At 37.6% G+C, this 12,312-nt stretch overlaps 1 protein-coding gene across 2 annotated transcripts in view; it reads left to right on the top strand.

The window, feature by feature from the left end:
* NAP1L1 (nucleosome assembly protein 1 like 1) overlaps positions 1-8,081 on the top strand; it is a 28,880-nt gene extending 20,799 nt beyond the window's left edge. Inside the window, exons 10-15 of one of the 2 annotated variants that reach the window (XM_030260185.4) lie at positions 259-404; positions 489-508; positions 1,674-1,796; positions 3,030-3,062; positions 3,491-3,541; positions 5,273-8,081. In XM_030260185.4, coding sequence (XP_030116045.1) covers positions 259-404; positions 489-508; positions 1,674-1,796; positions 3,030-3,062; positions 3,491-3,541; positions 5,273-5,308 — 409 coding nt within the window. In that variant the 3' untranslated portion in view covers positions 5,309-8,081. The remainder of the gene's footprint in view (positions 1-258; positions 405-488; positions 509-1,673; positions 1,797-3,029; positions 3,063-3,490; positions 3,542-5,272) is intronic. The other variant, XM_030260195.4, reaches the window with a different exon arrangement.
* The last annotated feature ends 4,231 nt before the right edge of the window (positions 8,082-12,312 follow it).

The raw sequence follows: 12,312 nt of genomic DNA, 5'->3' as shown, positions 1-12,312 counted from the left end.
AGTGGAAAAGGAAAAACTTCTGGATGGAAATAATCCTAAAATGAACCTGTTACTCTTGTTCTCAACCTTTAAACTAATGAAAAGATAGACTTTTCAAAGCAGACTTTTAAAAGAACAAACACTAGCTTAATTTTTCTTCCCTGTGTCTCTTGCAGTTGTGATAGTCTTAGTAGATACTTGTAACAGGGGGAATGGTGTTAAGCTGCAGGTGGTTGTGGGTTTTTTCCCCCTGTCATTTGTTTTTTATTTACTCTTTAGTTGCCAAATAGACTGGAAAAAAGGAAAGAATGTTACTTTGAAAACCATTAAGAAGAAGCAAAAACATAAGGGCCGTGGAACAGTCAGGACGGTGACAAAAACTGTTTCCAATGACTCTTTCTTCAACTTCTTCAGTCCTCCTGAAGGTAAGCTGAGCACTAGTTTACATGTATGAATTTTAGATGTAGTATGTATCTTATTTACTTGTTTCTTCTGTTCTTTTTTTACAGTTCCTGAAAGTGGAGACCTGGTAAGTTGGCTTATTTAAAAATTATGATGGAGTGTTTATGGAATTTTAGAATTTGTTAAACAGCTTCAGCTTTAACTGCTTCTGTCTTTAACTGAGAATACTTATGAAGACTAGTAGTTATTTGAGTTTTCTTTCAGGAGGAGTGTTTGAGTTGGATAGTAGAGTTTAGTTTAGTCAATTGTAATAGTTTATGGTTCTTGAAAGCTACCTTGTGGATTGTTAACAGTTGTAGAAATGTAGTGATCTACATTAATAGTCTTTGATCTAATGGATGGTACAAGTCTCTCCGTTCAGGTGTTCTTTGGATGATTTTATCTAATGGCTGAATGCATCCAGTTTGTGTTTCATTCTGTTAAAAATTTCTCAAGCTGTTAACTCTTGAAAGTAATAAAACAAGAAGAGAAAACTGTTTTGCAAGAGCCTGCTTTCCTGTGTGCTCACTATGGCAATAACCCATGTTTTTGTAAGGAGAAAAACTACCAAAAATACTTAACAGTAGGGAATATATTATGCAGTTTGAGTGAGAAATATGAAATTAAAGCTTCTAGAAGCATGCTGTTAGAGTTCTAGTTGGCATGGACACCAAAAGCTGTATGGTCATAACATTTAGATAAACAAAACCCAAAAAGAAAGTAATTGCTCATATGGGAGACAGAACACTTGATATGAATACAAGAGGAGTGAAAGTCTAGGATTGGATCAGAGAGCAATTTTAGGTGTTCAGGTGCTTCAGTAGTGGCTTTGTCTAATGGGAATGAAGAAGGAGGTGCACTGTAGGAATCAGAAGTAGGTTGTACAGTCTTCATTGTGATAGGCTCACCGGGCTATTGTTCACTTATTTAAGAATTTAAGAGTATTGTGCATATGAACTGAAAGTCTATGGGAGATATTAAATTGTCTTTATACTTGGAACAAAAGAAACTCCAGAATTGTATGTAATTAGGCTTATTGAACTGTCTCCTCACTGTATATGTATGTAGGTGGCCTGTTCAAAGTGTGAAACTTGGCCCCTCAGTTTCAGTTCTCTAAAGCAGCTCCTGGAACAAAAAAAAAACAGTAATGGGATTTGTGTAAGTCTGACCACATCAAAATCCATGTAACTTGTGTGTGTGTGTCAAAAGTAGTTAGCCTCTTATAGTTCAGAAAATAATATTGTTTTATACAGGATGATGATTCCGAGGCAATTCTTGCTGCAGACTTTGAAATAGGTCATTTCTTGCGTGAACGTATAGTCCCCCGGTCAGTACTGTACTTCACTGGAGAAGCCATCGAAGATGATGATGATGACGTAAGTATAATGTTCATTCAGAACACTAAAAACCTTGAAATAATGCTGTTTAAGGACCTTGGGTAATTTCTTGTATTGGTATCTTTAGAATGGGATATTAGTTGCAGCAGAGCTTCCTAGATCATTAAGGAAAGACAGCACAAGAAGAATTCTTCTTTGAAATAGCAACTTCAGAGTTTTGTGGCAAAGCAGTGGTAGAAGCTGATCATCTAGAGGATGTCATAGTTGCATTTTGTATACAAGGCATTTTTGGGGGAAGTGTCTCCAATACTTTGTGGAACTGTAATGAGTTGCCAGAGAAAAATGAGACTATCTGAACAGCTGCTGAGCCTGTTCTTTGTGCTTACTCTGATATTGGCTGTGAAGTTTTAGGAGATTCAAGCCTCATCCTTTCAAAAGTACTCTCTTACTTAAAAAAAAAAAAAAAAAAAAAAAAAAAGGTAGATAAGCACATTCAAAGCATGCCAAAATAATCAAAACAAGTTCTGCAAATCTTAAGTGTTTTAAAAGAGCTAAGCTTGAAATTCTCCAACCCCAAAGCCTCAGAACTTATACAGGTATAAAACATTTCTTTCTGTCACTGCCTCCGCTAAAAAAAGACAGTTTGACTGTTAAGATGGCTTAGATACATCCTGTCTTAAAAGTAAATTTTTAGAATTTAAACAGTTGACGCTTGTTGCAAGGCTTGGTTAGGGCTGTTGAGGAAGGAGGTACGGACAGGACGGGTTTACGCTGTCCCCTGCCGTCCCCAAGTGGTACCACAGTGTAATCCACTCCTCCCAGGCTGCATGGAATGGGGACAGTCTGCTCTGCCAGAGCTCACCAAGGGAAGTTGAACATTGCTTGTGCCGTTGCAAAAGGTATTTTTAAATCTGACAGACATAGGAGCTTCTTGGTTCAAATTAAGAGACTAGGTTTAGATTAGATATTAGGAAGAAATTCTTTACTGTGAGGGTTGTGAGACACTGGAATAGGTTGCCCAGAAAAACTGGATGTCTCATCCCTGCAGATATTCAAGGCCAGGTTGGATGAGACTCTGAGCAACCTGGTCTAGTGGAAGGTTTCCCTGCCCATGGCAGAGTTGTTAGAGCTAGATGACCCTCAAGGCCCCGTACAACCCAAACCATTGTATGATTATCTTAAGATCACAATATGGAGTGGTCTCGGACATCTACTTGAGCTATAGATGACTGCATTTATGATGCTATCAAAACTATTTATTTTCTTTTCTAGTATGATGAAGAAGGTGAAGAGGCAGATGATGAGGTAAGACGACAGATGCCCTTGATTCAAATAGTTTAGCTGTTGTAGTTTGCTACCTAGAATAAGAGTTCCTTTAGTTTTTGAGTGCTCTGGACACTAAGAATTACTTCTGAAATAAGATAGAACATATTGTTTGGTGGATTTCAGATGAATAATTTAAAAACTCAAAAAACCGAAACAATCAACCAGCAAGACAACAACAACAACAAAAAAAACCCAAACCAGGCTAAGACAACCTTTAAGGTATCTTAAAAATTAAGCTGCCACTGATGTCAAAAGATATGCATTATGGAGGATTAATTAATGCAATATGTATAACATAAAGTGGTAATGAATGTATTTCTGAGTACAGTTTAATCTTAATTTTCATGAAAATGGCTCCGGAAGCTGAATGTGGATAAGCTAGAGAAATACTAAGTGTTTTCTTTCAGGAGGGAGAAGAAGAAGCAGATGAAGAAAATGATCCTGATTATGAACCAAAAGTAAGGAATTAAATGAATGTTTAAAGTTTGTGTATGCCTACAGACATTTAAAATTTTATGTATGTTGAATCTTGATTTTAGTTTAAGTATTAAACCAGTAGTTCCTATGGGTGAGCATATTTTGTTTTGAGGCTGTTTCAGGCCTAATTATGACAGAGTAGAATTGGTAGAGAAACTTTGTAAAAGTTCTCCAGGAGTCATTTTGTAAAAGTAACTTTTGGCTTTGAGCATTGAGTTTAGTCAGGCTTGGTTTTCTATAAACTTGTCTTGCACCAGTTTGCTGTCTAATGATGAAAATTGCAAAATGGTTGTAAGGACATGGAGAGAACTGTGTTATCCAGCTTCAGCTATGAGGAACTTGCTACAAGCTGTCTCTGGCACAGGTTTTCCCAGCAGAATACAAAATACGCTCTTTCATGTTAGGTAAATGGCAAGACTTTCATTGTTTGAGGTAGGAGAAGTCAAGGTTCAGCAATGCATCTACAGCCAAGTCCTAAAATGTGAACAGCCAAGAGCAACTGGGAGCTTTCTTACTCCTTGGGAAGGGAAAAATCACTAATCAGGCTGCAAAAACAATTGTGAGTCACTCAATTCTTAGCTTTTCAATAGCTGAGGGAAAGGTGCATATGGCCGCCTGAAAGCATCTGATGTGGTAGGTGAAAGTTGCAGTCAAGTCTGTGAAAAGTTCCAAAACGCCTGCTGTTAAAAGGGCTTGTCATCTCAAATGAGTGTTTTTCAGTTTGAATGGTTTGAGCTACTGTCAAAGAACTGTTGAGAAAATTACATAATCTTAGCATTGTACATAGAAAGGCAGGGTACAAACTTGGAATCAAAATGTACAGCCATCTTGGTGATGTTTGATCTGCTACAGTGTGTTCAAATTGGTTCCTAGTCAAGAAAGTTTTGAAATCCAAATTAAACAGCTGCAAGTTGGACTTATTTCCACCATTTCAGATTGTTTTTCTCAGTGAAACAGAACTGAAAAAGGGCTAGACTATACTCAGTTTCAGAGAGCTGCTCAAGGTCTAGAGATAGTAGTGGTATTATAGTGGTGCAAGCTGATCTCAGTGTAAGCCAGCTGAATTTATCCAAGTGCTGTGGTCCTAGAATAGCTGTTCAGACCAAGGAAGGTGGTGGAGCAAAACCTGCAACTGAACTCTGCCCCCGCAAAAACTTTCTTGAATTCCTGTATTACTGTGACATTGCTGGCTGTCTGTTTCGAGAACAGAATAAATTTTCTATGCTAGAATTTTTTAACAACTGAAATTTATTGCAAAAGAGCATTAGGGACTGTGATTTGGCATTTTGTTGCGTTGCTCTATAGTGTCTTCTTGCATAAGGCCATGCTCTTGTTACTGCCCATAGGAAGTTTCTTGTGTCTCAAACTGTGAAGAGGGTCTGCATGCTTCTTCTGAGCTGGGTTGTTTGTTACTGCATCTCACTTCTCCTTTTTCCAGTTAAAGTGTCTTTTAGAGTACTTCACCACTCTTAGTTCTGAACAGGTTTTTATTCTGGATTGTATCCTGATACGCCAACAAAGCCAAAATAAATGCAGTGTGGATATTGGTGCATCCAAAAACTGTAGTGTTGCTAATGCTAGACAATTAATGCAAGGGAAAAAAAATGGAAGAACTTTGGAAGACTTGCAGCTTGAGAAAGCATGCTTAACAATATTAGTAGTTCTTCTTAAATATTGTTTATGTAAACTGGTTTTTCCTTTTTTCTCAACAGAAGGATCAAAACCCAGCAGAATGCAAGCAGCAGTGAAGCAGTGTGTCTGTGGCCTTGAGGATTACCTGCACTGTAATAGCCTAAACACAACTATTAGTTACTTACAGCCTTATGTTTTGTATCTTGGTAGAATTAAGTAACCAATTTGTTAAAAAAAAGAAATCAAACACTTAAGAACCAGTTTAAAATGTAGGTTCAATCTACCTAGCATTTTAACAGTATAATTTTCTGCCAATATGTAGAATGCAGTAAATGCCCTAAAGCATGAATGTTAATTCATTGCTACATAGTTTGGTTCTTGTGAAGTCTTTGTCATGTAGCTATTAGACTGCAGCTGTGAAGATGATCAGAACTGTTAACTGAGACCAATATTTGTTTAGAGAAAATGCTCTCCTGAAGAACCAACCAAAGTATTTTTTCAGCCCAGTAGTCTGAACGGGTTTAAGTCTGCTTGCACTAGCTGTGCCTTCATTACTTTGTCATAGAAATGGCAGTGACTTGTACTAACTAGGAGATGATGATGCATTTTGAATTTGACTACTTGAGAAGACTAGTAGTATAACTTGTTTAATTTCCCAATGAGACCACATTAAACATTCATAACTGTCAGCTTGTTTATGCTATGGGTTTTGTATTTTATGTGACATAGTGATCTACAAAAGAAACTTAGTCATCATATTAAGGTTATTGTTTACCACAGGGGTGTGAATAAAACCTAGTATTTTCAGAAGCTAGTCTTGTTTTATTACTTGTGTATCTGCATGTGTAAACTGGTAATGCATATCTTACATGCTGCAGTTCATGTTTTACCAGAAACAAAAGCTGAAAATTACTGAGAAGTAAATTATATAGCATTTGAAAAACAAACACAATAGTTTGGAAAGTTTGATCTGTACTTTGCACTTGCAGTGTGATACTTGTGAATCTGAGCTTGATGTTTCAGTGATTGGTCCACACTGCCATTTTAGAGAAGACAAGTTCTTAAAAGTGGGGCTAGATCTGATAAAGGACTTCAGTATTGCTGTGCCTGACTCTAAGGCATTGCCTGTTAGTATGAAATCTGGCGCGAAGTGCCTTGGATTTTAAGTCTGCACAGACAGAGCTAGGTAGTCCTGAACAAAACATGCCCTGCAGCTGAAGGGAGTGCTGGAAACACATGGCTGTGTTCTAGTTTGTCCTCACTGTATCAAGCATCTATGAGGAAACAAGCCCAAAGAAATTCTGCGTTCTGCACCTAATGTTCTGTTCACTTTGCTTGTGTTTGCACATTCTGGTTCATACTTTGTCCATATTGGATATTTTTGTCAGTTGAAACACATGGGCTAGAAGATATTTCTCATCTCGTTCTTACCTTGCCTTTAGTCTAGCAGTGGAGGTACTTGGTGAGATGTAAACTTAAACATACTGAGCTGAAAGAGGCTATGAACTGATGCATTCTGAGTTTTTCCAGTCAGTGGCATGCTACCATACACCATGCTGTCTTATCCTTCACACAACTATATATATATATATACATTCTGATCTTGTAAGCAAGTAGATAGCTTTTTCAGGGATGGAAGAGTCTTTGTAGTGTTGGAAAGAAATGTCCAGCTAGCCATGGATCTATTTCTGCAGTAGCTACTGGTTTTTTGTGCCACTTACACACTTAGCCATAAAGGTTTGAAAAGAGCAGGGCAAGGAGGAGGCAATGACCACATGAGGATAGGGCTGCTGGAAGAGTTTCTGTAGCATCTCTTGCCTGGAGGGTGAGTAATACAGAATGAAGCTTATCCCAAGTGCCCTTCTAAATCCTCAGCTCCCCTCAAGAAGATATGGGTCTAGTCCTCTGACTAAACTGTTTTAGTTTTGTTATTGATTTTTCTTTTTAATTCCTTAAAGGCCTAAATACCACACTGCTTCATTTCAGAATCCCTGTCAGGCGTCATCTGTCTCCGCTCCAGGTATCCGTGGATTTGGGAGAAGGAGCTCGTTATCTATAGCTATATGTAAAGCAGGACCATTGAAGCTGTGATCTTGGATATTTTTTAGGTAACACAGATCATAGCATAGAAAAAGCAGTTACAAGAGGCTAACAAACACTCTCAGTAGCTATGCGTTAAAGTAGATATGATTGTGTTGTTTGTGGTATCAGAATATGCTTATGCTTATCCTTTATTCCTGACCCTGCCAGGTGTTTGGGTTTCACATGGTCCCTTTTCTAAACATCTCCCAGGATTAAGTTTAAACTTGAGGACATGTAGAGACCAAACTGTGGTAGTATGTTCTGAGCTTGAGAAGCCATTAAGATGGGGCTTTGGGGTTCATACGTCTGGATATGGGAAGTCTCTGAAGTCCTTAATTAGATCTAGCCCATTTTTGCTAACAGCATCTGGTAATTGTATTTTAAAAAGAAAATTACTTGTTAAAAGTTGTAAGTTTCAAAATTCACTACTTAACAGATTTGGCTTGCTCTTCGATTACTTTCTCATTTAACACCTTCATAACACACTAAATGGGATACAATGTTTGAAAAGGGGAGTTGTTAGATGTCAAAGCACACCTGCAGCCTGCAAGATCCATGGTCATGAGTACATCCTATTGACAGATTTTGGTGAGCTTCTCTCCAGATTGATGTGCTAGTTCTAGATCAGCAGTTCTTGTGCTCTCCAGACTGCAGCAAAAAGAAGAATATAAATGAGGTGCCAGTTCTTATGGCATTGGTTAAATTAAAACTGTTCTGGTGCTTACTGTAGTTTTGTTATCAATGACACACTTGTTTAGCAGTTCTGAAAGGCAGTATGTAGCAGGAACATTAAACTTTCAACATTGATTGGAGTGTTGTGACTCATTTTTTTCACTTTTAATTTATACCAGGTGTAGAGAATCTCCTTGTTTAGTATTTGAGGAGGGTAAGCTACCTTTTTAACAGGTTCTGGCTGGGAAAATGTGTTACTGAAATAGAAACTGCTGTCTTTGGCAGCAGTTGCAGAAATGCACCATAATTTAACACCTGTGTAAATAGTATCTTCTCTCCAATTTTGTTTGCTGTATTGAAGGGAGAATTATTTTGGGGAGAAAAGTGGGAGGAAAGAGGAGAATTAAGTGAGACTCTGGATGACAGGGAAGGGTTTTTGGGGTTTGTGCTTAATGGAGAGGGAGGCTTCTTTGCAATTCTTTCATAGTTTTTTTTAGCAATCTAGATTAGATTAGAATTTAAGGTTTTGCCTGTCTGATATAACTTTGTTCATGTTAAAAAAAAATTTAAATTACAGCATCCTGAAATAAAGGAGCTCAGATTAAAGTTTAGCATTCCAAAGTTTTACGTTTTGGAGAAGAGTGATGTCAGGTGCAGTTGAAAGTGTTATCTTGGATTATTTAAACACTGGGCATAGCAACACTGCTTACCAATATCTCCTAGCTTCATAGGCCTAGATTCTCTTCTGGGTTATTGAAATTGATGTTTCTGAAACTAAGAGCTGATACTGTAATTCTAACATGTTTTGCTTTTTAAGTAGAAAAAGCCAACAGAATATAGGAAAATGCAGAAAATTTATGTGTTCATCTTCAAGCTGGTACTCAGAAGTTTTCCTGTGTTTCAAGGCCCATTGTTGTCAACCTGATTTGGAAATTGGTAGGAAACTTATATGCAGATGAGCAATTAACCTTTCTGTTAAAGGTTTCCTATTTCCAAAGGTGTATGCAGTAGTTGTTTATCAAATGCCTTCTGTTGTGCTGTGGCACTCTCACAGCAGCTTAAGGAAGCAAAATGCTACACTCCTCAGTACAAAAGGGACAGCCTGATAATGAAAGCATGAACAGTCTTGATGGTCTGCTAGGTTGGGTCTAGAGCCACATGGATGTTGGAGTAGGTAGACTCAGCTCTACAGCACTTTCTCCTTTTTTGTCTGTACAGATGTGATCCTCTCTAATCCAAGATTTTTACAGGTCAGAGAAGTTGAGAAGTTGCTGCAACCACATCCATTTTCATTTCTTAATAGCTGCCCAGTAACCTGTTTGAGGTTCCTCACAAGATTTCAAGAGGATTATGAAATAATTGACTTCATGCTTGCCTAAATTGAACATAAATTATCTACTAAAGATAATAAAGTCTTACTTCTATACACTAACAATAGGAGGTAGAAGTTTTTCTACACAGCATTTGTCCCATTGCTCTTAAAATCCTCTTGTCAGACCTTTGCTCAGGCCTGGTAGTCTTCCACAAGTGTAGGAAAATCAGAGTGAGTAAAGCAGACAAGACAGGGTACACCAAGCACAGATAAGCTATTCCATATTTTTCTGTGCCTGTATATACCAGGGATAGGCACACATGGTTTTTGAGGCTATGGCAGAAGGGCTCTTGTGTTCTCAGGTATCTGACTAAAGCCTGTGACTTGACAACACAAGTTGACTGCATCTCAGGAGGGGCTTGAGTCCTGAACTTGCTGTTATGAGCTTTGCCTCTGTGCTCAAGTGTTGTCAAGTAATTGCTCAGATTTACGTTTGCCCTCTAGTGGAGAAACTGTTCTGAACACATGTTTTACTGCAGTAGTCAAATCTGAGAAGCTTAAAAGCTCCTTTTCAACCTAGGTTTTCTTTACAACGTGTGAGCTTAAGTTGGAATACTTTTGGAAAATTACTGCCTTGGTGCAAAGGACTTTGAAAAAGCTAGTCTGGAGAAGCTGCTATGCCAACAGCCGGTGAATTGATCAGTTTATTTATTTGGTACTACCAGGGTTTTAAGTCTGGATTTTAGGGAATGCCAAGGCCTGGGGCAGTGTGATTGTTAGTTATGGTAAATGTTTCATTTATGCTTCATTTACTGAGGAGTATATACAGGTATCTGTGAGATGGAGTTGCTGATGGGAAAAGTGCACCCAAGGTCACATCTTCAGACTGTAGTATTTTAGGTTTGACAGTAGGAGGCATCTTCACATCAGCTATTTCTAGAATGGCTGCAGAACCTGCCTAGGTATTTACTGAACTTCAGTAATGGTAGCAGATGTGAAGCATTTAATATAAATGCAGTGGTTTAAATATGTATTTCAAGAAGAGTAAAGTAAAATCTCGTTGTGATACTGTGGTGTGCCTAACTGTTGAATGTGGTTTCTCAAAATAGTAATGTAAGAAACATTTGCAGTTCAGTTTTGACTTGCATCTAGGAAAACAGTTTGTTATCCTTTACTGGCAAATTCTGCACAATATTTTGTTCTTTTATCGTGGAACTGCCAGTATTTCATCTTGCACTAGTCTTGTAGCTTTTGACTGATCTGGATTTTTTGGGCAAACATAATGTGTTTTAAATGGCTGTTAATATTTTTTGGCTTATAGAGTACAAATTTAAATGGGTGTTTTGAATATATGCTTCTGAACACATGCTTAGGTTAATTTCACCAGGAATGAAGAGTGCTGTGAGTCTGCTGTATATTAGAGTATGTCCATCAGTGTTTGGAGTTGGATTCAAAATCTGACATTCAATGCTTTGTCATGGAAAGGCGAAATAGAATGAATTTAGTCTCTTTCTCCTGTATGTTTGATGAAAATATTTGGCTTTCCACACTAGTCTCCATTATTTTCATATGATTAATTGCAGTTTACTGTCAGTACTGAGAACAAGGGAAAAAGCTCACCTTAAATTATACAGATACAGGTTGTATGTTAACGTGCTTAAGTGTTATGGTGCAGAATGGTGGGGTGGAGGGAGAGTTTTTTGAGTGCTGTTACAGTGTAACATGTGGCACTCTCAAATCTAATGTGAGTTTCCACGCTACTGGTTAGTGCATTTACCTGGAGTCAAATGGCTGTTCTCTTACAGCAGTGGAGCAGCAACCAAAACTGAACAGGTGAATTGTTAGAAATTGGTCTTCTGTAGGTATAGCCTAGTGTCCTATGCCTTACATAAACTCAGTATTTTATTAAGCTGCTCTGTATAGGTTAATGCATTTTAACCAGTTTGGTTTTGTAGGAGAATTTCAAAATTGTGTGTCACATGAGCAGAGACCTCATCAGGAGCAAAGAAATAGGTACAAAACACAGGTGAAAAGGCAGGAATTCTCTTATGTTGCTCAAGCTGGTTTTGAGACGCCTTGTATTTGCACAGTCAGCTGGAGATGCAGATATTTGTGCAAGAAAATTTAGGTTCAAATAGCAGTGAACTGCTGGTGGAGGCAGTTGGTGAATGGTGTCCATATATTTTGAAAATTAGCATGTGTCTGTTAAAATAAGCATTAAATGGTTGTGAGAACGACCTGTATCTTACAGTCTATCCATTCAGCTCTAAGGAGAAGGGACTATTCTTTATGTAAAAGAATGGTTTAGGATATTGATTTCCTTTTCCACCTAATTTATGGCTAGTCAAGTTGCCTTTGTTTACTGAGTGTTTTCCAGTTACCTTGAAAAGGGTAAACCAGCTAAATTTTAATTGCTTTTACTGCCTTAAATTGTTTACCCACAAGCAATTTATCAAAATTAGCTTTGAACTTCAAGAGGAAAAGATTATTAGAGGAAATCCTTTTTTAAATGTTATCAGAAATAAACTCCATTGAATCTATCATTAGTCTTGATTTTTTTTTCCTCTAATCTGTTAGAACACAGCACATGCTGCAGCATGATCTGATTCCTAGCTGCCAAGATTGATGTGAAGAGGATTTTTTTTTATGGCCATGTTAAATTTATGTTTAAAAACAGTGCTCTCATAGTATGAAACTTCTAGCCTTCAGTTTACATGGGCTTTGTCATCCAAATTCAGCTATGTGGGATTTTGATTTACATCTAATACATCAGAGGATTAAGAATTAAATAGTTTCATATTAATCTTAGGTTACTTTACTTTTCTACTCAAATTTATTCAAAAGCTAATCTCGGGGGATAATCCAAACAATAAGCAAATGTGTGGCAGCAAAGCAGAGTGATAAAAAAGCTCCTAGCTGCTTACCAGCTTGATGCTGGTTTTTTTTTTGTTTTGTTTTGGTTTTGGTTTTGTTGTGTTTTTTTTTTTTTTTTTCCCTAGTCTGCTTTTGCAATTTCCACGTACTGAGGTCCTACTGTTCCCTTAGGGAAATGGT

This window comes from Taeniopygia guttata, chromosome 1A, assembly GCF_048771995.1.
Source record: "Taeniopygia guttata chromosome 1A, bTaeGut7.mat, whole genome shotgun sequence".
NCBI classification, from domain to species: domain Eukaryota; kingdom Metazoa; phylum Chordata; class Aves; order Passeriformes; family Estrildidae; genus Taeniopygia; species Taeniopygia guttata.
This window is presented reverse-complemented; position numbering and strand designations above follow the sequence as displayed.